At 47.0% G+C, this 25,618-nt stretch overlaps 2 protein-coding genes across 9 annotated transcripts; both read right to left on the minus strand.

Moving 5' to 3' along the window:
• Window positions 1-1,227: 1,227 nt before the first annotated feature.
• Window positions 1,228-12,611, minus strand: fkbp15b (FKBP prolyl isomerase family member 15b). Of its 4 annotated transcripts, none has more exons than XM_062454443.1 (30): window positions 12,383-12,611; window positions 10,731-10,834; window positions 10,575-10,653; window positions 10,395-10,464; window positions 10,211-10,285; window positions 10,018-10,116; window positions 9,695-9,844; window positions 9,513-9,581; window positions 9,228-9,371; window positions 8,986-9,128; window positions 8,770-8,818; window positions 8,573-8,692; window positions 8,379-8,463; window positions 8,181-8,284; window positions 7,097-7,184; window positions 6,894-7,003; window positions 6,709-6,801; window positions 6,442-6,536; window positions 6,245-6,347; window positions 5,899-5,931; window positions 5,305-5,476; window positions 4,862-4,998; window positions 4,589-4,744; window positions 4,280-4,432; window positions 3,935-4,027; window positions 3,666-3,776; window positions 3,451-3,558; window positions 2,347-3,056; window positions 2,037-2,145; window positions 1,228-1,806 (listed from the first exon to the last, which is right to left on the minus strand). In XM_062454443.1, the coding sequence occupies exons 1-30, from the start codon at window positions 12,430-12,432 to the stop codon at window positions 1,726-1,728; spliced, it is 3,693 nt and encodes a 1,230-aa protein (XP_062310427.1). In that variant the 5' UTR covers window positions 12,433-12,611; the 3' UTR covers window positions 1,228-1,725. The 4 variants fall into 4 exon arrangements, with proteins under 4 accessions (XP_062310427.1, XP_062310428.1, XP_062310430.1 ...); XM_062454444.1 differs by lacking the exon at window positions 12,383-12,611 and adding an exon at window positions 11,383-11,640; XM_062454446.1 differs by lacking the exon at window positions 2,037-2,145.
• A 1,200-nt stretch (window positions 12,612-13,811) lies between these two features.
• On the minus strand, window positions 13,812-23,970 carry fgf17 (fibroblast growth factor 17). Of its 5 annotated transcripts, none has more exons than XM_062454647.1 (6): window positions 23,536-23,970; window positions 22,831-23,008; window positions 17,357-17,377; window positions 15,895-16,039; window positions 15,199-15,305; window positions 13,812-14,413 (listed from the first exon to the last, which is right to left on the minus strand). In XM_062454647.1, the coding sequence occupies exons 1-6, from the start codon at window positions 23,658-23,660 to the stop codon at window positions 14,123-14,125; spliced, it is 867 nt and encodes a 288-aa protein (XP_062310631.1). In that variant the 5' UTR covers window positions 23,661-23,970; the 3' UTR covers window positions 13,812-14,122. The 5 variants fall into 5 exon arrangements, with proteins under 5 accessions (XP_062310631.1, XP_062310633.1, XP_062310634.1 ...); XM_062454649.1 differs by adding an exon at window positions 19,610-19,716 and having other exon boundaries at window positions 13,813-14,413; window positions 22,831-23,953; XM_062454650.1 differs by lacking the exons at window positions 22,831-23,008; window positions 23,536-23,970 and adding an exon at window positions 19,610-19,828 and having other exon boundaries at window positions 13,813-14,413.
• Window positions 23,971-25,618: the final 1,648 nt, after the last annotated feature.

The raw sequence follows: 25,618 nt of genomic DNA on the forward strand, positions 1-25,618 counted from the left end.
ACGATTCAACCCGACCGTGGGTGAGATTCGAACCAGCGATGTGTGAACACCAAGTACCCAGTGACTTGTCTTTGTTCGTGCCCTTTAACCGCCACACCACGGAAGCCCTTCGCAGAGAAGTACTTTCTCCGGGCGTTCTTGACATGCATTTTAATGCCAATCTGCGCTTTAAAATTTGGCAGCAGCAGCAGCAGCTGCCTGGATTCAAACCATCAACCTCATGTTTGTGAGGCTGCATCCCTCTCCTATGAGCCATTGGGACTGGTTGGATATCCACACTGTTCTCGGGTACTTGCCTCTGCGAACATGTGATAGATTTTAAAATTTGACAACAGCCTTCCTGGAATCAAACCTTTTACGAGACAGCTTCCCTCTCCTATGAGCAATTGGGACTGTTAAGATGTGGTCACTGTTCTTGGGTACTTCACTTAATGGGGAAAGCACTTAGAGATATAAAACTTTTTGAGGTAGGTCAGTGGAGACAGACTCAAGGGAGTTGAACCCAAGCCCACACTTTACATGGTACACACTCTTAACCAGTGAGCTACCATGCCTGAGAACACATGACAAAATAGAAAATACATCTTTCAAGTAAAGTGGGCTGTTCTTAAGGATAGATGTTCTTTCTACACAAAGGCAAAGCCATTGGGACTGGTAGGATATTCTCATTGCTCTTGGGTAGTCGCCTCTGCGAAGCTGTGACAAATGTAAAAATTTGACAACAGCCTGCCTGGAACAAACCATCAACCTGTTGTTTATGAGACAGCATCCCTCTTCTCTGAGCCAGTGAGACTGTTAGGATATGGTGGCTTATCACGTACATTGTAAGGATGCACCGATAAAAAAATTTAAGGACCGAGTACAAGTACCAATATATTTTTTTCTGGTACTCGCCGATACCTATACATAAATTTTTTTTTGGGTGATATGACAGTTTTTCAAGCAAAACACAGTGAGACTAATGAATGTAGGACAGCTTCTTTATTACTACTCGAATTAAAAAAGTAGTATTTTTATGTGTTTATCACAAATGTTGTCCGTTACGTCACGTGAGGTATCGGTCGTTGGTATCGGGGGTATTTTTACGAGTACAAGTACATGAGCTTGGTATCGGGCCCAATACCGATACTGGTATCGGTGCATCCCTAGTTCATTGTTTACAAATGTATTAGTCAGTGATGTGAAAAAGCTATAGAACATATAGGAAACATTTTATGAATCTGAGAATCACAGAATGAACATAATTTATTTTCATGAATGAACATTGGTTAGCAAAAAATTGTAAAATGTATGTTCTTGAAGCAGCAAACATATTAGCAACACACAACCTAATATCATTGATACACAACGTGGAAAATATTTAATCATTTAAGTTAAATTAACATTCTTGATACAGTAGCTTTACAAATTCTATAGCATTAGAGTTATTTTAAGGCTATAAATCACAGGAATTTACCATTTAGGAGATGCAATTGTTTCCATTGCAAAAGGCTTGCTTTCAAGACTTCAAGATTCCAAAAGGTTTTGTCCAGACTACTGCATTAGTTCCACCCTGCGTTGGTCAGCCCTACCCACCACAACACACCCGTTTCTAAGAGCAGTCCATCAGGAGATCGCTCTCCCTCCCAGGTCGATGAAGCCCTTGTCTGTCTGAGAGTGTGTTTACCCTGTGCCCTTAAAGAAACGGTATTCTATGAAAGACTTCTTCTCTCCACCCACTGGTGCTCAGCCAAGCCAGTCCAGATCATCCTCTTCATCCTCTTCATCACCAAACAGTGGGGCTGGAGGGGGACGACCCTTCAAGCTCTGTGGGCAGAAAGACCGAAGTGAACCTCAAGCAGCTCTCAGGTCGTTACATCCCAAAAAGCATTGTAACAGATGGCGGGCGTAACAGGTATGTCAACAGTGGGCCGTGTGGCAGACAGACTCAACTGACAAAACAGGGGGGAGGGGGGCGAGTGAGTCAGCGTGCTGTGTTCTGAGAGCCCAGGGCCCCCCCGGGGGCCCACGTCGGCTCCACAGGCCCTTCTCCTCACCAGCTCATCCTCCTCCTCATCCTCTGTGGGGGGTGGTGGGGGTTTGGTGGGGGCAGTGCTCGGGAAAAATGTCTCCTCTCCATTTTCCTCCCCTACTCCCTCAGTCGGACTGAGAGAATAGCACAGCACACATGAGTGGAAGGACATAGGCAGAAAGAGAGCGAGAGAGAGACATAGGAAGAAAGGCAAGGACAGACAGATGGCAAAGAGAAAGAGAGGATTTGCAGGGGTTCATGCATATTAGCAAGGGACAACAGACTTATTACAGACATGGATTCGACCCCCCCCCTGGCGTCCGTTTGGGACTCACCTCGTGACTTTGTCTGGACTGTCCAGCTGAGGGTTGGGTGGAGGGGGGGGCTGTGTTGGAGGGCCTTTGAGGATGGGCATGGCCAGCGGGTCTCCGAGAGGATCTTCAATGCTCACACTGGGGTTTTTGGTCTCCTGGCTGGGGACGTCTCCCTCAGACTGGGCTGGACGTTCTCCCTCAGACCGGGCTGGACGTTCTCCCTCAGAAGGTAGGTTTTCCGGAGACTTCTTGCCGGCTGACTCCGGACACTGCGTTGTATCCTCCGTCTGTGGTTTTGAAGAGGGTGCTGGAGGAGGATGAAGCTTCTCTTCCGGTTCTGGATGGATCTCAGGCACTTGCACTTTCTCTGCTGGTGGCTCTGATTGGCTGCGTGCCTGGGGCTCCGCCGCTATTGGCTCCTGTGCGTGTGGCACCGCCTCCTGCCGGATGGCGTTCTGCAGACCCGAGGCTTCCCCTCGCTCCTCTGGTGCTTCGCTCCTCTGCTCCTCCTCAGGCTCGCTCCTCTGAGCCTCCTCTTTCTCTTCTGCTTCCGGCTCCTTCTTCCCGTTCACGACGGGTGGGGGTCTCTCCTCGTCGTCACGCCGCGCATCCTCGCCCCCTCCCTCCTCGTCCCCTCCTTCCTCCTCTCCCTCCTCCTCTACCTGTTCTTCTGCCTCATTCTGGTGAGATGAGGGCTTTTCTGTGCTATTCAGCAGCTGCAGGGTCACATTCTGTAAACAATTCAACATGTGTTCTCAATGAACCTCCATGTAAAGTATATATATTTACATTTATTCATTTAGCAGACGCTTTTATCCAAAGCGACTTCCAAGAGAGAGCTTTACAAAAGTGCATAGGTCACTGATCACAACAACGAGATAGCCCCAAACATTGCGTGTAGCCAAAACATGAAGCATACATTGTGAAAAGCCAAATAAGTGTTACAATTAAACAACATGAACCTCAAAAGTTTACCTGTAGAATATATATATATATATATATATATATATCTTTTGAAGATATATATAGTTTTAGGAATGCTTTATGAAACTCGATATATTTAAATGCATGTATTAGGAAGCACGACAGACAAATGCAGATGGTTCCAGGAAGGCCATGCTCTACCTTGATGGTGTTGACAATCACCCCCAGCACCGAGCCTCCTGTGTAGCTCTCATTCAGGTCAAACTCCCCCCGCAGGGAGTGGAAAACTCCGTTCATCACACGCTTCACCTGAGCACACACACACACACACAGGTTAGCCAGCTGTATCAGTGACATTCTAAAATATGTCAGGTCAAATGTGTAAAAGTGTGTGTGTGTGTGTGTGTGTGACATACCTCTCCAGCTGTGTCTGCTTGGCTCTGCTCCGCCAGCCTCCTTTCCAGCTCGGCCACTTTCTCCTCCGTGTTCTGTCTCCATGCCGACGACCGCTCCTCTAACGCCGCATACTGAGACACACCACGACAGAGCGAGTGAGCGAGGGAGGGAGGAAAAGTGTGTGTATGTGTGTGTGCGCCCACACTTGTGGGCCGGTTGTGCATTCCTCGCAGTAAAGCAGCCAAAAATGGGACACGCGTGAAGTGTGTAGAATGAAACGCCTCCGTACCTTCAGCCGGAGGGCCTGCAGCTCCTCACTCTGCCCCTGCTGCTGCAGGGAGTGCTGCTCTCCTGAATCTCTCACCTGCTTCATGGCGGCGAACTGTTGGGAGAAGGGCGAGCCAGTCAGGGATGCCCCACCACGAATCGACGATCGACAGCACCAGACGTAACCACCCAGCCTTGCTCTTACGCACAATGTCACGTGCGTTTCAGGACCACTCCCCTCAGCCTGCCTTCGCATACTAGCAACATCGCACAGCATTAGCCATCTCTTAAAAGCAGAAGCGCTACACGTTGACGGGGGGGGTCCTGTGAGGAGGTGTCAGGTGTGTGGTGCGCGAGGCTGCGGGACCTTGTCCTGCAGCTGGGCCAGCCGGAGGTCCAGGGCGTCTCTCTGCTCCGTCAGCTCGGCCACGACGCGGGCCTGCTGCTCCCGGGCCGAGGCCAGCGCCCGCTCACTCTTCCCCCGCCACTCTTCCTCCAGCTCAGCCTGCAGCTGGCCCAGCTGGAACACGCAAAAAGATCCGTTTTATGTTATTAAAACCACATGAAAAAAATTTAAAATATTATATATATGTCATTCATTTTCTACGGCTGCAAGGGTACCCCTCAGGGATAAATACAGCTCTGTCTGTCCATCCATCCGTCCCCCAGTGCGTACCTGCTCAGAGGCGGCCTGGTCTGTGCTGGTCCTGGCCTTGCGCAGCTGGGCCCTCAGGGAGTCCATCTCCTGCTGGCTGCTCCTCCTCAGCTCCTCCAACTCCTCGTCACACCTCTGCCTCTCCGCCTGCCACTTCCTCTTCCTGTCCAACAGCGTCTGAGGAGAGGAAGGCGGCACGCTATTGGTTGCTGCCGGCCCTTTTGACCTCATTATTTGGGCAGTGTCCGAGCCACCCACACACACACACACACACTAAGGCAGGGGTCCACTCACTCTTTCCAGACTTTCTTTGTCCGTCTTCAGGTCCTGGACCTCCTCGTCAATGTTGTTCATCTTCAGCTCCATCTCTCGACGCTTCTGTTTCTCTGTGCGGTACTGGGCCTGGGCTCGTTCCGCGGCTTCCTTCAGCTCTGAAAACACACACACACATTTACATTTAGTCATTTAGCAGACGCTCTTATCCAGAGCGACTTACAGTAAGTACAGGGACATTCCCCCGAGGCAAGTAGGGTGAAGTGCCTTGCCCAAGGACACAACGTCAGTTGGCATGACCGGGAATCAAACTGGCAACCTTCGGATTACTAGCCCGACTCCCTCACCGCTCAGCCACCTGACTCACACACACACATGACTCTCTCTTGCTGCTCCTACTAGGTAACCCTCTCAACATGTCCGGCATACATATTTCCATCACGTGCGGTCAGGAGGTTCCGAACCTTCCAGCTGGCTCTCCAGGGAGGAGATCCGCGCGCAGTGCGCCTCGTCGTCCACCAGGGCGGCAGCCAGCTTGCTCTGCAGCTCGGACGCCCTCTGCTGGTGGGAGGTGGCTTCCAGCTGCAGCTGGGCCACGCGTGCTGTAGACGTGGCCAGCTCTTCTGTCAGGTGGACCTGAGAGAGAGAGAGAGACAGACAGATACAAAAGGGGGAGAGAGAGAGACAGACAGAAAAAAGGGAGAGAGAGAGAAAGACAGACAGAGAGAGAGGAGAGAAACAGAGAGAGAGAGACAAAAGGGAGAGACACTCAGGCAAGAGTCTGCCAAACGTCTACAGACTGGCCAGACAGTTAGAGAGAGACAGCTACACTTTGATGCTGAAGGGCTGTCTGCATGTGATGAGGTGAGAGTGGGTTACATGGAGTGAAGCAGCAAGACCCTGTGGGAGGAATAGACGGATGGCTGACGAAAGAAGGAGAAGAAGAGAAATGGGGAAACGGAGAAAGGAAACCAAAAGCCAGTGAAGCGAAAGGGCTGGCAACGGTGGTGGTGGGAGGGGGTGGAAAGGGGGTGGTGCTCGAGAGCGAACAGGCTCACCTGGCCCGTGCTCAGGTCCTGAGGCAGTGCATGCTGGGAAGAGAAAGCAGTCACTACTAAAAAAGCTCCTCGGGCCACCAGATACAGCAGCACAACCTGCCAGCAGCCATTCAGTCAGAGACCAAGGCAGTTAATACCAGCAGAGAGAGAGAGCTCAGCGCGCTGGGCGTGTTAAAGGTCACTTAAGCCAAACCGGGGTCCGGGTTCTGTCCGAGAAGCTTCGCCAGAACCAGACTGCGAGAGAACCGGGACTGGCGCACCTGAAGGGGAATCCGCTCTCGATGGGGACGTCCGTAAAGCTTGACAATACCACAGAGAGGGAAAGTAGCGGTGGTTTTGGGATTACCTTGTCCTGCTCGGCCTGTAGGACACGGGCCTGGTTCTGTTCACTGGAGCTCTTGAGGGAGTCGTTCCTCTGCTCCATCAGCAGGTTGCTCTGCTCCATGTACCTGGACGACAGCAGAAGGTTCCGTCACGTGCCTGGATGTGCGGTCACAGGGTCGGGGGGAGAGGCTGGGTTCGGAGGGGGAGGGGGGGTCTCACCTCTGGTTTTGGTTGATCAGCTCGCCGATCTTCTTGTTCTGCTCCTCCACGCGGGAGCTCTTCTCAAACACCTCCGTCTTCAGACACTCGTTCTCCTGCGGAGGCAGAGGAATGTCAGAGGAACGCCAGAGGAACGTCAGAGGAACGTCAGAGGAACGTCAGAGGAACGTCAGAGGAACGTCAGAGGAACGTCAGAGGAACGTCAGAGGAACCCTGAGACCTAGAACCTGGGATGACGGAGGAAAGGGGGGAGGAGGGATGAGGCACCTGGATGATTCTCTGGATGTTGTGCATGATCATGGAGGTCTCCATGGACATGTTGGGCAGAGGGTGTCCTCCGTGCTTCTGAAGGCTGTCCATCTGTCGAGACAAGGGGGAAGGCCAGGTTAAATAAACGCTCTTTCTGAAAAGCGTCCGGCGTGAAACATCCACCCTGCCACATCCACGCTGACCTTGGAAGCCAACTGGTCCACTTTGTCTGCCACTTTGCCCACAGCCAATCGGATTTCCGTGTTGTGCTGCCGAGCCTCAGTCATCAAAAAGGAAGTGACGTCACCGCTGCCTGGCAACCCCCATTCCCAAACAAAAAGGTTTTATACTAACAATAGACATTTTATAATTTGCAGTGATGTTTGCTATAATACAGTAGCGTTACCCATGAATGGCACCGTCTGTGCTGGGTACATCTGTCCCATTGGCTGGAGTTGGGAGGGCGCCACAGACGTCTGGGCGTAGGCGTAAGGCTGAAATAAACAAAATGGCGGCTGCTCTAGAAACCCGTTACACAACACACATGTGGGGGTCGTTCTGTTGCTCTAAGGCAGTAGTTCTCAACCCTGGTCCTCAGGTACCTCCTGTCCTGCATGTTTTAGATGTTTCCCTGCTCCAACACACCTGATTCAAATTAATGGCTCGTTATGTAGTTATGCAGAAGCCTGCTAACGACCATTCATTTGAATCAGGTGTGTTGGAACGGGGAAACATCTAAAACGTGCAGGACAGGGGGTCCCTGAGGACCAGGGTTTGTTGTGAAAAAAAAACATCACACTGTTGTAATTATGAAGATGGAGAATGATTATGGATTATATGATTGAAAATGAACCTCTTAATCACTTTTTTTACTTGTATATGTTATATTACTGAAAACCAGATGCAACGCTGTTGACTGATTAGTATTGCCACTAATATGTAGGAGATATTAAGCCCAAAGTGCAAATCTGGATAATTAGGGGCTGAGGGCGAGAGAAGACTGTGTGTATACGCTTCTTCCATAGAAAACTACAAGGCCCAGATATCATGAGGAAAATTTACGGCCCTATGCCCAGGAATCTAGTGCAGCTGGCCATCAAGGTCGGGGCAGGCCTGAAAAAATATGAGTTTTCTATGCAACTGTAATCTGAAGCCCCTAGAGTAAGAGACCAATGGTGTGAGAAATGCATAATGCATCTGTGACAAACAATATTGTACCAATAGCAAAATTACACTAAATAATAAGGTTTCGATATATAAGAGGAATGTCCGGAGAAAAATTCCAGTCTGCTCCCGGGAACACACTCAGTTTGTTGGAATCTCTCTCACTCTGAATTCTAATAAAAACTTAGCATCAAACCTTGTCGAGTTTCAGTGCTGTTTCAAACTTTGGATATTGGTTGAAAACGTAGTTCATATTCTTCCACTTCAGGTTGAGAACCATTGCTCTAAGGAACCGTTTCCCGAGCGCCTCGGCGTGTTCTCCTCACCTGAAAGGCGTGGGCGGAGCCCGGCATCACGGCCTGGGGAGCGGCCGTCGTCATGGCGACGGGGACCAAGGCGGAGGGCTGGGGCGCGTGCGGGTGGGAGAGCGCTGTGGAGAGACACAAGCGCATGCGTAAACCGTCAGAAAACAGAGAACAGGAGTCGAGGGCGACGACGCCAGCGGCCTGCGTGTGGAAGCCCACCTTGAGCCGAGGCGTGGGGGGCCGTGCTGATCTGGACGGGGGAGGGGGTGGCCAGACGCTCCTTCGCCCTGAAAACACTGGGGTCCTGGAGGGAGGGGACGACACAGGCATTCAACCGGGGAACGTCTCAAACATCTGGCTCACAAGGACCACGAGTGTGACTGGCTCTCCTCGCCAGACGGAGGTTCCCTCACCTCCATCTCTGAGTCGCTGGAGTCTGGCTGGGAGGCCGTGGCCCCGGTCAGGAAGGGCAGCATGGGCTGGCCCATCTTGGCCATGCGCGAGATGAGCTTGGCTTTGGTGGCATCGGGGTTCTGTAGCCAGGAGCAGACAGTTACACCATCTGCAGTATGCAGACACTTTAGGAGGAATTAGTGGGAAATACACTTACTGTCAGCTGCTCACTGAGTGAGTTGGATTTTGAACGCAGTGGTGGTTCCCTGAGAGAGAGAGAGAGAGAGAGAGAGAGAGAGAGAGAGAGAGAGAGAGAGAGAGAGAGAGAGAGAGACTCAGGATGTTAAAAAAGCCATGAGGTGTCATTCAGACGACAACAAGGAGGATGTGTTTTGAGTGTTGCTCTGGAGAGCCTGTTATGAATGCCCCCTACCCGGGTCTTCCAGGGCCCGTGGGTGGGGGGTCAGGGCCCAGGTTCTCCACACTGGGGGCAGGAGAGGGGGCAGGGGAGGGGGCAGCAGAGTCCCTGGAGCCTGCGCTGGCACGGTCCGACCCGCTGTCCCTAGCCAGCTTCACCTGGGGCCGCACACGGGCAGAGAGGGAGTACACTTAGACGGCCGCGTTTACCACGAGAAATGTGACTCTCTCCGTGTGATTGGCCGTGGCTGGGCTTACCCGACGAAGCTCCGCCTCGAAGATCAGCGTGCTGTCTGCCGGGATGCGATTGGCTACTCCTTGGGAGCCGTAGCCCAGACTCGGCGGGACCACCATGAGACGGCGGCCTGCCTTCCTCATTCCCAGCATGCCCTCCTCCCAGCCCTGGAACACAGGGGCGGAGAGCAGTGATGTGAAAAATGTCTCCCCACTCTCTTGTAGGGACAGGGCCCTTCTGCTGTTCTCCCTCGGCAGGTCATAAGATGACTCCATTTCACATCAAGCCTCTGGATCGAGACAACTCACCTTGATGACTTTGCCGGCTCCGAGCTTCAGCCGTAACAATTTGTCTTTGTTCAGGTTGGAGTCGAACATCTGAAACATCGTTTAACAAGAATTTTACGCAAACGTAAACACGTCCGACGATACAAGGAGGTAAAACAACATGGCGGCGACCTCCAACGATGAATCCAGCCTCGGTTACTAACCTGTCCGATGGTGTGGTTCTGCAGGAGCCAGCCTGTGTAGGCCACCTCCAGAGAGTCCCCATTCTCCACCCCCTGGCCCTCCCCCAGACACAAGTCCTGCCCCACCACCACATCCAGGGAGGGGGCACTGTTCACTTTGGCTAAACACACCTTCAACAACCAAAAAGACATGCGGACAGTTAGAGGTGCCCCACAGCTTAGATTAAGGATCCATGGAGTTCTGTACAGTTTTAAGTCTCTAGAAAACAGTACATGAATATATATATATAAATCACTATATAAAAGAAAGCTCAGCGCCACTTTTGCTGATTATCGATCCTCACCTCTTTACAGAAGTCCGTGGCCGCTTTCTCACTCTCGAACATCAGGGACCAGTTCTGGCGCTGGTCATCGTAAAAAGTGCAGTAGTTGCTGGGCTGCACCTGTGGGAGACAGCCGGAGGGGTGAGATTCTGGGCAAGGAGCCGTCCGGTCCTTCCAAGGGGACTCGCTCTGCACGGTTCAAACACCAACTCACCGTGAAGACGAACCCGACGTGAATCTTGGCTGCCGTGACTTGTTTCTGCTGACTCGCGTACAGCAAGAGCTTGTACTGAAAACCAGAACAGACGACCAGCTCACGTCATGCAACTGAGAGCAAAGCTGAGACACTCAACCGATCGACGGCATTGTAGAAATAAAGTTCTCTAAAGGGTTTCAACCTCTTTTGTTGTGTGGTTGCCCAGAACAGCAGCTCCCAACTTCCCTTGCTTTGCATACTGTCCATTGAGACTGGGAAAAGATGGATGGAAATGAATAAAACCTTTCACGCGTCACAATGTATTTCTGTGTTGCGTGCATAAGGGATAAGCGTACTTACTAGATAGATAGAAGATACTCACTATTTAAAAGCATGAGTGGCTGTTGCTTGTAACACTGCAGGGGCTCCAGGTGGGGGCGAGGGCTTCTGGCCGGCCGGACCTGAATAACAGACGCATTTACAGTCTGACGCTAAACATAACTCTCAACCCTTTTCATCATTTCTGATCTCCCCTTACCTGGATTGGAGGTTTTCCTGGGCTGTTTGGGGGCGGTGTACTGGAAGGATTCGTTGCCCTGACTTGCTGCTTGGTCCAATCCAAACAGAGAGGCTAATTTGGCCCTGGAAAAGGACAAAGTACGTGAGGGAATTTACCTGGAAGCCTTAATGGTGAAGGGAAATCAAATCTACATGACCACGTCAATAAATCAGAGGCCTACTACTGCAAGTCCCAAAGGGAAGTGATGAGAAACAGACCAGTAAATGACTTAGGGCACCGTTTGAAATCTAGGCTGGCTTACTGCGACTGACTGGAAAAAGACGGTAGTGTTGCAGAACATAGCAGAAAGAACAAAGCTAGCATTTAGGCCACTTTGCACACCGACACAGCACAAGCGCCCCAGCCACACACAATAGAGAAAAAGCTGCCCGTATGAGCCGCTTTCATCTTAAAGAGTTAGAGGATTTCCGAATGCTAAGGAAGCGACGCAGAACCGGGCGGTGACCCTAGCTTATACAGTGTGTGCAAAAGTCAAACAGTCCGTCTCACAGGAACCTCAAAAGGGCTCAGTCCTTTCTGAGCAGCTTCCCACCACGACGCGGTTGTTTTGCACCTCGTTACACATTCGAACTGGGGAGACTAAAACCACATCTCGCGGGTCCATACTGACCCCTGAATCTCCCTCCACAGATACTCATTGTCCCTGAGGGCTGTCATGCTGACGCTTCTGGAGACCCAGCTGTCTGGAGGTGAGGTAGGGTGCTGTAGAGGAGCCTGGCAAAACGTAGACAGAGGCAAAAGCCAAACAGGCTTGCACAATGCACTCCGATGTTAGAGCTCTCAAAGACGGCCTCTGCTCTCTCTCTCTCTCTCTCTCTCTCTCTCTCTCGTGCTCCAATGCCTTGGTCTTCAGTGCAGTCGCACCTTCATGGTAGATATGACACCACCACACTGGAAGAGCTGTGGCGGTGCTGCTGCCTACTGTACGCAGCCTTCAGTCCTGAGTGAGCAGAACGGAGTTGAGTTGAGCAGCCCTCGCCCTACACCCCTAACTAGCAGCATGTGAAAGGAATTAGGGACCACAGCGCTGCTGCCCCCCCCCCCCCCACCCACCACTTAGTTCCACCCATCCTTTCAGCCCTCCTGTACGTGACTCACTTTTCTTCCCTTCCAAATCATATTAGGGCCATTATTACACCTCGAGTTCGCAGAAAACGTTAGGCAAGCCATCACAACACTGCTGCCAATCAACTTCGTTACTGAACATCACAGTTTAAAAAAAAGAACCATTAACACAATAAGGACCCACCCTGTGACTAAATCGGACCAAAGCCAACAATATAGTACAAAAAAGTGAATTTACGTAGAAGCAACTCACATAGTTTTCATGAAGACTTGAAGAATTTCCTCAGCTAGCTAGCTAGTAGCTACAGTAGCTATGCTGCATTGCACTTTATACAAATGTAGAGATGGAGGCATACGACCTGATCATAGGCGTACCTGCGTCTCAGGTTACACCTAATTTACAAAGCCTAAAGCAAGTTACTTTAACGTTTAAAAGTGCTCTATACAATGTAGGTTTGCTGACTAGCTGTTGTTGTACTGATTGGCTAACGTTAGCAAGCTAGGAGGACTGGCTAACTTACGATCCTGGAAAAGGAACAACTCACCCTCCAGTAGGCGACAAAAAATCTCCATCCTCATCGTCAGCTGCAAACATTTCTTCGCGATGGGTAGAGTTTCGTTTCCACTGTTATAAGGCAAAAATGTGTCTGTGTAACAATGGTAAGACAGTGGCTTTCCTTTTGAAAACACTAGCCAAAGGCTCGAACAGTGTATTCCTCTTCCTGTTTCTCGTGAACTCAGCTGACATATCACCTGATCTTTTGCGTTCGAAGGCAACAGATGTATCCACTATCCTCTCCTCTTCACTTTCTGACAGCGGATCTGGAGTCAGCTAATCCGACTCAAATAAACTCGAAGCCAGATAAAAGTGAACTCAGATCGGGAGTCTGAAATATCGTTGCAGTACGCAGAAAATACCACTAGAGTGAAGTGTGGTATCAGATTTGAAGCCCTCTTTATCTCAATGTTTCACTACCTACAGTTTTTTTTTTTTTTTTTTACATTTGTGCTGTTTTAAAGAAAGTACTGTGTAACTTTTAGATAATGTATTCGTCAATTATAAATTTCTGTTAAAGTTTATTGTATTAATACAGTCGCCTGCATCATATATTTAATAAAGGTTTGAGAAAAGGATCATAATTATCTAATGACTGTCTAACTGTAAACACGTTTGATTGGGAATGAGACATACAGTAGTCTTCAACAATAGAATGTGTAAGAATCGCTTATGGTTTGGGCTAAGAACTCTCTAACTGTGACAAATAGTTTACCCATGAAATAATTTGTCATCATGCTTAAAATAGATCTCATCTGTATAGTGTAAACAAGACCACATTTCTTGTTATTAATGACAAGTCAACCTAATACTCATGTCTTACTTCTTTGCCAAGTTCATTATAAGTGATAATCTCACAATTTCTACAAACCATTCGATTGATCAAGGCTGAAGACCTTATATCCTTTTGATCTGTCAAAATGATATCCCACGAAACCATGCAATTCCTAATTGGATGTAATATGGTATGGTGCCATCATTTGCTCTTGTGTGACAGTACAGTACATCCCAGTCATAGCAGAAAGGGTGGTGAGGTTTGTTTATTCCAGTATTTTCAGCTAGTTTGATTGGTGTTAATGTGAGTAAGACCTTTTCCATAATCATTTGAAATAAGGGCTTAATGTCATTGCATGGTTACACAACCACGTCGAGAGTAATATAAGTCTGTCAGCATGTATCTTCTAGGGATTTAATATAGCAATTAATGTCTTGGTTTAACTCAAATATTTCACCAAATGTGTCCTTCTCAACAGTCATTAACATAATGTCTACATATTTACGTAATCTGTCTGGCGGTTGTGCACCTTAATCAGCATTTACTTGTATGTTACTTCCTTTACATTTCCAAGAAGAGTTTCCTAACTTAGAAATACTAATTTAGCACTGGTACCAAGAAAGCTGTCAACTGAGACATGATCTAAAGCTAAAAGTTGCATTTGTCACGCTGAAATGTTGTGCCAATCAAGCAGAGCATGTTTATTAATGTACCCATACCCCATGTTCTTCCAATGATATCCTCCAATCATACAGCTAACACACACAGTCTTATTAAATATATACATCCATCTTCTTTACTCTCTTACAGTATTTACATGTCATCATTTTACAGTGATATTACATACAATGTTTTTGGCATTTTAAGTATCTTTACCTATTAAAAATATACAAAAATAGAATTGCATCTTTTTCTTCTTATTTGTAGATAATACGAGTCCACGTCTGTTCAGTGTTAGGTAGAAGTCTGTGATTTCCTGTTCCGTTTCGCTCGCCGGGTTGGCGGAAAACGGATGAACTCAAAATGTTTGGTTTGGTCCATGTTGGGAAAAGGCAATGGGCCCTTGTGTAGCCTCTTGATGAAATGAACCTCTCTCTGGTTCTCTCTTGTCTTCGAGGCTTTGATGGGCCTCCCTTTCCTGGTGAAAGCCATATACCAACCCTCATACTTGGCATTCTGGAAGGCGGTGTAATTGTTCTCCAGAACGATTTCAGTAAAGATACAATCCCTGCTTCTTCCATTGGGCTGTTGAGAGAATGAGGCAGACATGTTTTATCTGAAGATAAGAAGGCAGTGACATCGTACTATTGTTAACGCTATCATGACTTCCACTAGGAATCATCATGCTAAGAAATGGAATGCCAACTTAACAATGTAGGCCCATGCAACAAGGGTAGGACAAACTATATCTTATCATAATTTTGGCTCCATTAACAGTAGGAAATGAAAAAGTTCAATCTGAGCCTTTTCACTATGTACTCTAGAAGTCAAGGAAAATATTAGCTAATCATTCCTCGCAAACCAGAATTTTATGTCTAAAAGACAGGAAGTGCACGACAGCTACACCCTTGATCTGAGATTTCATTTCATCATCTGGTTACACATCAAGATGTGTAACCAGACCCCAGTCTTTCAACACCACCAAAACATGATGAAAGATGGATCCATTGCTTCTCATGGCAGGCCGACAACACTGAATACATCTTTTCCATTTCCATTCAGGAAGTGGACGGTTGACTTCTGACCATCCACTATGTGGGATGGAGAATTCCCTCTATCCCTTGTGATAGTCCACTGTGCTTGGAGCTATAGAGCTGTATCACTGACCCTTGCTATAGCCCTTCCCACGGCTCTACAAGTATCACATCAACGTATATTTCACAGCTTTGATTTCAAAGAGGATTGAGCATAAGTATCAGCAGCCAATCAGCGTATGTTATTCTCCTAGGCTACATTTAACAGTACAATGATTTACCTAATGGAAAAATAAAGTCCACTTAATAACCAGAATGACTTAAGTTGGATCATACCTTTCCAACTAGTTTCCCCTTCCGGTTCATGCAGAGGTAACAACCACTCTCTGCACCTTTGATCCGCACACGACTACCAAAGGTGTCGGTCTCCACAAAGAGACGTGCTGCAAAACACACACAAACACATAATATGAAAATAGCAATTGGTGAGGTAAAAAATCCTGTCCAAAGTTAATTAAAATCATCTTTGATCCTTGATACTAAATATGTTTTCTCCTCAATAGAACCATTTACCTGTAAAAACGGTGAGTTTTTCTGTCAACTAGGATGTTTCAGGTTTCGACAATCAAAGATAAATCAACATTTACATTTATCAACGATAACAACCTGCTGCTTTGATTAAACAAATGTCATCATTGACCTAAAAGAAAACAGGAATGGAAAGAATACACATTTCCCTATTGAATTGTCTTATCGGTTCAATGATTGACCTCCTCTGGTTAATTAGGGTCAGTGCTTACATTAAGAATGTGTATTGAGCAAAGGACAAAAGACCAGACGAAGGTTTGGATACAGCAGCCCACGTAGTTCTAATCCAAATTAACATATAGGCCTGAAAACATTACGCAGAGGGTGGAGGTTTAGAGATGGGCCTTGACCGCGATTTTTTCTGCGGTCCTTAATCAAAACCTGGGAAAGGCAATGTAGACGTATCACGGCGAGACAGTCTGAACGTCACAGGCACGAACTTACCGTAAGTATTGCCATCTTCAGCATTGGCGGTGACCCTCTTGCCCTGAATCTGAACGTGCTTCCCGCTGGTTCGGCTGTATAGTTGGTAAATCCTGACTTGTCGCCGGCTTAACTGGTCCGTCACTGCGCCCTGCTCCCTCACATACTGGTTAAAATTAGGAGACGGGTGATTCTCCCCCTTTTTATGTAAAGGGAAAAATAAAATCACATATATTTTTCTCTAACCTGTTTTTTCTAGAATAAACTAACAGAGTGGCATATAGCGTCAAAACAGAAATGACTGTGCGCACGGCGGACATAGATTTAGGCCTAATTGCATTACTATTGCAAGCTATTTTGGGAACATTAGTCTACACTACACATTAGTCGAAACCAAATATTGTATGACAAATTAAGACGACCAAAAAGTATGGTAGGCCTACAGCTATTGTTATTTGGTGCATCAACTATTCATTTTGACAGGCTACCTGTTCAAGTTTTACCTGGGCATGGCAACACAGCACGAAGAAATGAAAAGAGCTGTGAAATAAAAATAAAACACACATTAACATCAACATTGGGATTTTCACATGGTTGCTCAGTACAATCAAATGGACCACACTTACATGTAAACGCAGCGCTGATTTATTCCATACATTATAGCCCACCGGTATGTCATCTAATACCAAAGAGCTCGTCTAACAGCCAGTGATACCCTACTCCAATAAGAAACTATAATCCAATGTTTCCCGATTTCAAGCACGTCCCCTTGACCTGTCCACTTCAAGACCCTTAGCAGTCTATTCCATGTGCAGACCAATCTTCAAATGAGAGAACACTGTGAAGTAATTCCCTGAAGAAAACACCTCAGTGACCAGATACATCATACTAAGTAAATAAGTAAATCGACATGGTGTCCCCTTGTAAATATCCAAATACGAACACAAAAATCCATCATTTGTTTCCTTTATAGTAGTCAGTTGAGAAATCCAGACGGTGAGCTCTCAATATAAAGGTTATGTGCTTATTCCAGGTTTGAAAAGCCCTCGTTCTCACTGTGCGTCTTGGCCCCGCGCTGGGCAGTGGTTAAATGTTGAAAGGCAGGTCCCTCCCATGCGCAGGGAGACTGATTTTTTGTATTGTGGGTGGGCAGAGCACAGCGGGCAAATAAATTGGGGTTAAATGCAAGGGCGGTAAATGGTATGTAATGTCCCTATAAGCAATTTAACTTAATGGAATGCCCAGGTCCAAAAGGAAAGTGACCGCGTAATTTACGCGTTAAGTTTATCGATGCTAAGTGTCACTTTGTTGTTGTAAGAAATAGCAATTTAATGTAAAATACATATTGGGTAAGGTCATTAGGAATTAAGATCAACAACACTTTGGTATTTTATTATTATTATTATTATCATAAAAAAGCACTTTCCCAACCCCCCTCCACTCGTAGTTTCTCTCAATACTCACCTGGTTAAGCGACGTTTACCTCTGCCACCAGCATTGAGCACTGTATTTAAAAGTGAGAAGGGTAATGTTACTTGAGACATGACAATAAGGTGTTAAATACTCCATTTCTTGGTCCCCTTCAATCTTATGGCGCAGTTAACTGCTCGCACATTTCAGTTCATGTGGTCGCCTAAAACAAATCATTTGAACAATAGGCTTTTTCGAAGCAGATGTGAGATTACATGCAATCAACATAGCACTACTGAATGTAACAGGATACCCATTTCCCATAGCCATTCAATGGCCTTTCAATATCCTATGTATCCCAGTTCCTTGTTGATGAGCTTTTTGTCTTTGCTAGATGAATAGATGATTACCTTGATAACCTTAATCATCATTTCAGTCAAACAAGTCCTACATATTAATTATAGAGTTAACACGATAGATGTAGAGCTTTAAAGCTAAAGTGCAGATAGCAAACTGAAATACCTTTATACATAGTTTAGTACTTTCTAACAAAACAATAGTCTTTAAATTTTTGAAACACAACAGAGTGTAACTGAGCACCCAGTAAACAGTCCTTCTCCATACCCCTGCTGGCTCCTGTCAGCTGGTCAAGCTGTAAAATACAGCAGCTACGCATCTCTGTCAACTGCTCTGCAAGGGCTTGTGACCACTGACAGACATCATGGCAATTGATTCCACTTGTTAATGTCACTTCTTAAAAGCTGTCGTTTCATCCATCAATCATGTCGCCCAAGCTGTCCCTGGCATAATTTGACGACAAACAATGTTTGCTTTAGAGAATAAACAAAATAACAAATCAACTAAAGGTTTTGCTGAAGTGACGCGTGCATGATTCTAGTATAGATATGCTTGACACTTTTGCATAAACTACAGAAAGCCTGTAGGTGATGTTCACATATCTCTACAAAAATAAACTTCTTGGTATATGCAGGACCAGACATCCCATCAGCTGGAAAATGTATTGCTACTTAAAGAATGTGTGTCAACTATGTTGATATATGATCCAGACTTAAATGTGGCCAGTGTGCACAATTTGAATTCAACCTTAAAGCAAGCCATTCATATAAAGCCAATAAAACCTGTTGCATGGCTTCACTCTTTTATCTGAGATGTTTCGCAAAGATTAAACCACATTTCCATTAAATCACTGATCAAATGCTGCTCTGCTATAAAAAAATGTTTACATCATCAATCATGGAGATAAGTTGAGTGTTATTATAAAGGTGCACTGCTTTGAACTTTGTCTCAGTAGGGGTGTTACAGGGATAGTTACATACAGTAACATGGAGACATGGCTGTGTGATGTCTGTTTGCTTGTGCCCATACTCCAATTATAGGAGCTAAGTAGAAGAAATGTTGGGGGGTGGGGGTGGGGGGGTGCAGCTCAGGGGAGAGAGAGTGTTTGCAGGAGCTAGCCTCATCACTGTGGAATTCACAGATCTCCAGCAGCCTGCATTGGGTGTCAGCAATATTTTTTTGGGGGGAGTGGGGATGTACAAAGAATAAGAAGAAGAAAAAAAAAGATGTGGCCTCGCGAAATGCCGCTTGTCTGCCCCCCCCCCTCCCCGCCCCCTCCCCGCCCCCCCCCCCACCCCCACCCCCCCCACCCTTCAACCCCCCACTTCAGTTTACAAAGTGACGGTGAGATCTGAGGACTTGTAACCTGATCTTATTTATTCGTGTCTCCACGGGCTTTACTGGAGATGGAAATAACCCGACGTTCACTGAAAAGCAGACACCTCCAGCACCCACAGAAAAAGTACCATGTTTTTCCTGCTCCAAAAAAACACCAACACCTCTTTGAATGTTGGAGAGAGAGAGAGAGAGAGAGAGAGAGAGAGAGAGAGAGAGAGAGAGAGAGAGAGAGAGAGAGAGAGAGAAGGACTGGTGACTCTGCAGAAAAACTGAACAGGTGTACAAGATGTTTACCCCAAAGCTGATCAAACATGGGGGCAATAGACCCCAGTACCACAAGAGGTTTCCTTCATAAATAGATTCATGAAAGACAGCTCGAGGCAGGGCAAAAACATTCCAAGAAGCACTTACACAGTTATACTTGGTACAAATGATAATCGTCATCTTTTTATGAACTTGTTTTGTTGCATAGACATGAAGGTCCCAAGCGGAAAAGCTCACCGAAAATGTGTTACATACTGTGATATGAACAGGGTGGATTCAATATGGTACTTTTAACAACAATTCCTGCCTCAGAATGCTGGTGTCCCGTCTGTGTTTCAGTGTGTGCGCTGGGCCAGAGCTACTGTACCTCCAGGAACAAGTGAAAGGAGGAAAAGGTGGGTCCCTCGACAGCTTCAACCACATCGTAAAAAAAATCTTCTGCCATAAAGAGCAACTGGCCACTCTTTTCTGACCCTGCGAAAATAGAAGCAAAGAGAAACTCACGGAAAGTGGGTGGTCCTCTTTATGAATGATAAAAGTCGGTTTCCGAGGATGCGCTTGGACAATCTCCCCGGGTCCCCTTTGGGGCTCCAGGACAGCAGTGGGGTTCCTCCACTGACCCCCCCCCCCCCCCACACCTCCTCGGTCAGGTCACTCATCAGCGCCTTTGAATGTGCAGTTCCAAGCCTGCAGCAAAATAGTCAGCACATCCTCATCAATTCTATGCTTTATAGGCAATTATATAAAGCATATTTAGCGTATTTAGAACAAATAATCCCTGCATGAATCGTCATATAAAATAGGCCTGTGTTCTTAAAAATGACTAAATGAAAACATGTGGGCTCAAAATGTACAGAACTGCAATAATTAGAGACTTGTGACCCTTAGGTATACCCCTACCATTTGCAAGCTGACCATTTGAGCTTGCCAAATTTGACACAGCTGACACAGGCAATAAATTTTGAACTAGTTTCCCAACCCCCTTTATCTGAAATGAGGCATAGCCTACAATCCTACACACACACACACGCACACACACACACACACACGCACACACACACACACACGCACACACACACACACACACACACACACACACACACAACGTCCCTGGAAGTACGAGTAAACGACCGCACATTTTTTCATATCTGAAATTCACGGCATATTTGGGTAATCTCGTGCCATGCGTAGCGTTACATCAGACAGGCGAGTGCCCCGACGGCTGAACACAGGCCTGAGACCTCGAGGATGCTCCGACAGGCGAAACCCGAGTTGTCGAGCCACGATTAACACTCGCCGGTCGCAGACAGGGCTGTGACCGCTTCATCCGACAAGGCCACGGAGCCTAGTAACATGTCAGGCTTCAAAACTAATAAAGTGACTCAGACCACAGCGATTCACAGACGAGCAATGAAAATAGCCGGACGCTGTCCAGCTCTGGCCGGGACAGGACCAGACAGCCCTGCCGAGGGGCGGCGTAGCATCTGTGTTATTTTTAAGGAGCAAAATGTCCCCCGTGTCATGAACATGCTCAAGTCACACGTGGTGAGGCGCAAGGTCACGCCGAAGCCAGGTCACTCTCTGAGGAGGGTCGCTGCTGTAGGTATGTGTGACATTGATCCACGGTCATGAACAGACGCGGTCTAGAATAGGGGGGACGCGATCGAAACGAGGGAGAACAGATCCCACTCGTGGCATCGCAAAGAGTTTGACTCTGAATGATAAACAGATGATCCGAAAATATGTGCAGATCATAAATTGCCTATCGTCATTAAGATGACTCGAGGCAATGAAGGGAGACCAAAGGCAAACGAGCGTGTCATCCGTAATGAATCATCCGAACATCTTTGTTCACAGCAGACAGCGGGCTCCGCACGCCTCCGCATGCAAACAGTCTAAGGAGAGACAGGAGAATAAAAAGCATGTCAACAATGTGACCTCTGAACACCGGCAGACAGAAAAACAGCCATTCATTAGAAATTAGTTATGCATCCAGTACCATGTGACCTCCTCACCCCCCAGGACACGTTAGGCCGGTTACATTTGACTGGTTTGGGATTTCAAGGACTCACTGGTAGCCATTTTCAAGATTTATTCTGTCATCAGTTGACAGCAAGACTTCAGACATATGTCACTGATGTCACAGGGCCTGGTAGTCAAAACAAGAAGAACCCCTTGTGGAATCCTCTGAGGGGGGAATCCTTTTTAAATAGATGTCTTTTTATATCTCTGACAGAGGAAGGTTGGCATACTTTGTGATTTGGCCATGTAGTGTAAAATATGTCAAATTCTTAGCCAACCAACCCCCTGGCATTCATTTCAAGTAACATACCAAGATATATGTTTTCTTTGTTAGTCAACCATGCCTAAACTTCCAGTGCTCAATGGCACTTGGTCAAATGTTTTTTTGTCTGCTGTTTTAACGTCTGTCCTTGGTAATCAATTGATCCATTTAAGATGAAAGATCTGGAATGAAAAAGGTGGAAATTGGCAGAGCCTAATGCCTCTGAGTCCAGGAGATGTGTGATGAATACATTTCGAGACTTCCAAATCAAATTTGCGTCTTCACTCCTGACAAAATAATTTGTGAACTTGTTGATACATTCCAAAACAGCCAGGGCCAAATAGCATGGGGCAAGTGCTTAATATTCCACCCCTGAATGCACTTTAACAAGCTGTCAGTCAGCCTGCATTGGCTACATGTAAAAAGTTACAAAAATTATGTAAACATTTGCCAGCAAACACAACATTATTAAAGAATGAACACAAATTATTAGGAGTCACTTGAACAGATTTTCATGGGACACTTTTTCAGCACGTACCTGAAATGTATTAATGTGTGTTTATGCAACGGTATTTGAAACAGGAGACATTTTAAGCAAAATAAAATGCCCTTATGAAGGATTGCAATGATTTCATGGATCACAGTTTGAAACATGTTATGATTCTCAGACAAATTTGAATGTACAAGTACAGGCCAAACACAAAGGATCCCTGGTTAGCATTTTTCCATCTGCTAGTTCCCCCCATGCAGCCTGAGCCGTGAGTGGCCCACTATGCGATGGTGGGCCAGCTGGTGTGTTAGAGGGCTGACTGACTGGGTCTGGAGCAGCTGTCTGCTCTCCCCACCCCTTCCTCCTCTGATCTCCGCTCTGCAGTTCACACCTGATCACCAACGACTGCACTTCACAGAGGAATTTTCCATTTTCTATTTTCTCTCACCCTGGGCCCACCCCCACCAGCAAGACAAGTGGTGCCCTGCAAGTCTCTGACCGGCGACGCCGACACCCAAACCAGGCTGTGACACAACAACTCGCCTGGTATTTCAGTCACACTTCCATGACTCAGTTGCCACGGGAGGAGAAGGCTGTTCTCTGGTTTTGTGACACTGTAAACTATATCGAAGCTGCATGCGTCAAAGTCTATTCCTTCAATGATGAGTAATTTCCCCATAGCAGATGCTTTAACTTCAGACGCAATTTGATGGTGTGACACAGACCTCTTACACAATCAACCAATAGTGTCTGTCTGTCTGTCTGTGAGATTGCCTTGGCTCAGCCCTGATAGGTCAGCCATGCTGTCTCTTACCTGGCGGTGACCTCCAGGAGGGCTGGCGTTGACCCCTGTCAATCTCTCCTCACATCTCTGCTCGCCCAGGTCTGTGTTCCTCTCAAAGGGCTCTTCACATCCAATCTGCCTCTGTGAGTTCAGCGCTTCCTGGTTGCCTCGCCTGGTCACAGTGGTGTTGTGGACGAGTGCCCACAGCCTCTCAGCCCGCCATCAGTCACATATTTCACAGACATAATGACAACATCAAACAAGGGCTAGTGACACATGGCCTCTGAAGGAGAGGTGAAGGCCACTTTAAGGAACTCATGGTTTGTCTAGATAAAACGTCATGTTTTGGAAAACGCTTAAAACATATATACATAGTTTTTCCAGGTGAAATTTACAGTTATCCCTTTCCATCATGTTTTTAAACAAACCGAAGCACTTGAGACCAACTGCGCTGACAGGTAGAGGGAATTTGATTAAGGCAGCTTTTTCAAATCAGGGGGTTAAAAATTCTTCAGATGACCTGTTGCTTAGAAAAACAATCCTCAGTGGGCAGTGCAAATCAATAGGGCACAACTCCATTGACAATGCCACACTAAAGTAATGGAAGTAATTGGCTTACCTTTGATGCAGGGGGAGGGTCAGAGGGTCAGGGAAGGAGCAGCGTAACAGGACACTTCCAAAGACAGCACATAAACTCTTAAGAAAAACACAAGTGCAGCTCCTGTTTCCACTCACCTGCACGGCCGAGCGTTGAGCCCTCTCTCTCCCAGCAAGTCGCTACAGGATTTCCCCCAGTTGGCTGCTAACACAGGGGTGGCTTTCACATAGAAAACAGCATCACAAAACCATTCATGAATCATAGCGGCCCTACACTGGCTCGAACAAAACACTTTAGACGACTCAGAGAGAACGTTATCGCCTTCCGAGAGGCAATTTGGCTGATATCAGGTGTTTGGGGTACTCTAAATGAGCGGTTGTGGACCTGCAGTGAAGAACCTTTGTGATTGAAAATGGCATCGTTGCCTTAGACCTGTGTGGAGAAACACCCACATGCATCCATTTGTCATTTAAAACATCGTTGACATTTTGTTGACACATATTTGACTTTTGAACGCCATAAATTAGGTGTCGTTTCTCCAAGGAGTCTCGTAGAACAGCTGCCAGACATATTACACCATGCGGTGTTTGAGGGGAACCATTTTTCACGTTGACCACGAGAATGCCAAACAGAAAGGTCTATGGCAGACCATTGTCCCGGTGTGACAGCGAGCCACCCAGTCCTGTTGCCGGTGTAGCAGAGAAGGTGCAGGCAGAGGGCAGTGAGAGGTACCTCCCTCTAAAGGTGCTGGAGTTCAGATGGGAGATACGAACGGATGTAGGGCCAGTCAACAGCCTGGGATGAGGCCCGAGATTTGGAAAATGGCTATGGTAACATGTCAGTTCTGATAGCTCCCAACATTCCAGAGAAAATGTCTCTCTCCTTCACCACTCCCTCTGTAACCCCCCCCCCCCCCCCTCTCTCTCTCTCTCTAGCTGTGGCTGTCAGGTTGAGCTGCAGACAGAGGGGTCCACAGCAGGGGGAAACTCTGCCTGTCCATCACAGGGCCCCCTATAGTTCCCAGTGTACCCTGTCACACTCCAATTAAAACAGAAGCTGCTCCGAGGGCCTCCATCTTTAGGCTGGCTGGCTGCAGACAGGGCTCTGACCCGCCCCAGTCATGTTTGTCTTTGCACCAGCGATCTCTTTGACACATTTTCACTGAAGATCTATGGCGGATTGTTTCTCTCACCCGTCACAGTGGCATTTAGTATTGTTTATTTTTTTTACTGAAAAGAAAGAAGAAAAAAACGTCTGTACTTTCGCTGCAGTTATTAGCAGAGACCAGAATTAGTTTGAAAGTCACATACTTTGTATTAATAGTATGATGACTATCAATGCTTTATATTGTGTGTGCACCAACATCATGCTTACAACAGTTTCAATGCTTTGTCTTAGCCAAACTACCACAAGCTCCAAACCCTTTGTGTTTATAGACAAGAGAGTGTTATGAACAATGAGTGCTGTGGGTGTAACAGGGAAATCGCCCCCGCCAGCCCCAGTAGCTGTGATCGTGTAGCAGACAGACAGCTCTAAAAGTCGACCGTGTTTACACTGTCTGGATAATGTCAATGGGAGGATGTGAAGGTAGATCAGACTACCATCACGGAACTTCAGATGATTAAATAAATCCGAAGCACATCTGGCTCTGAAGAAAAGAGGATTTGAAGAATCATGACCAGAATGCTAGAGATTCAGTGCTAGATATTTGACTACTATTTTCGAATGCACATATGACAACAATTGTCAAAGTCAGGAAAAGAGAACAGGAGGGGGGGGGGGGATGGAGGGGGAAGCAAAAATGTGTTCAAATCCCCATACATAGCGCACACACCCTTTTCCACAAATTCCAACAAAGGAGGAAGCGGCAGCTGAATGACATCCTGTGAGGTACTGTATCCCTCACCCAAACCTCCCACCACAAATTCTGACTGCCTCAATACACAAGTGCACCTGAACCGTGAAAGGAAGGTGAAAATTAAGTCTACTTTGGGGTATTAAAAAAAACCCTGGCTTATCTCCCGGCTGGAACCATGCCCTCCCCTATCTGACACACTAGGAGCCAGGGAGCTGACCTGAATAGGAAACAGCATGGCCTTTTACAAAGACCTGTTAGAAACAATTAGTCCTGACCGCCGGGTTTGATTTGTCGGGCTAATTGCCGGTTCAGGCTGAGAGAGTGTGTGAGGTGGCTGGGAAGCCTTGTGGCAGAGAGGACCC

The sequence above is a fragment of the Osmerus eperlanus genome, chromosome 28 (assembly GCF_963692335.1).
Source record: "Osmerus eperlanus chromosome 28, fOsmEpe2.1, whole genome shotgun sequence".
Classification (NCBI taxonomy): Eukaryota; Metazoa; Chordata; class Actinopteri; order Osmeriformes; family Osmeridae; genus Osmerus; species Osmerus eperlanus.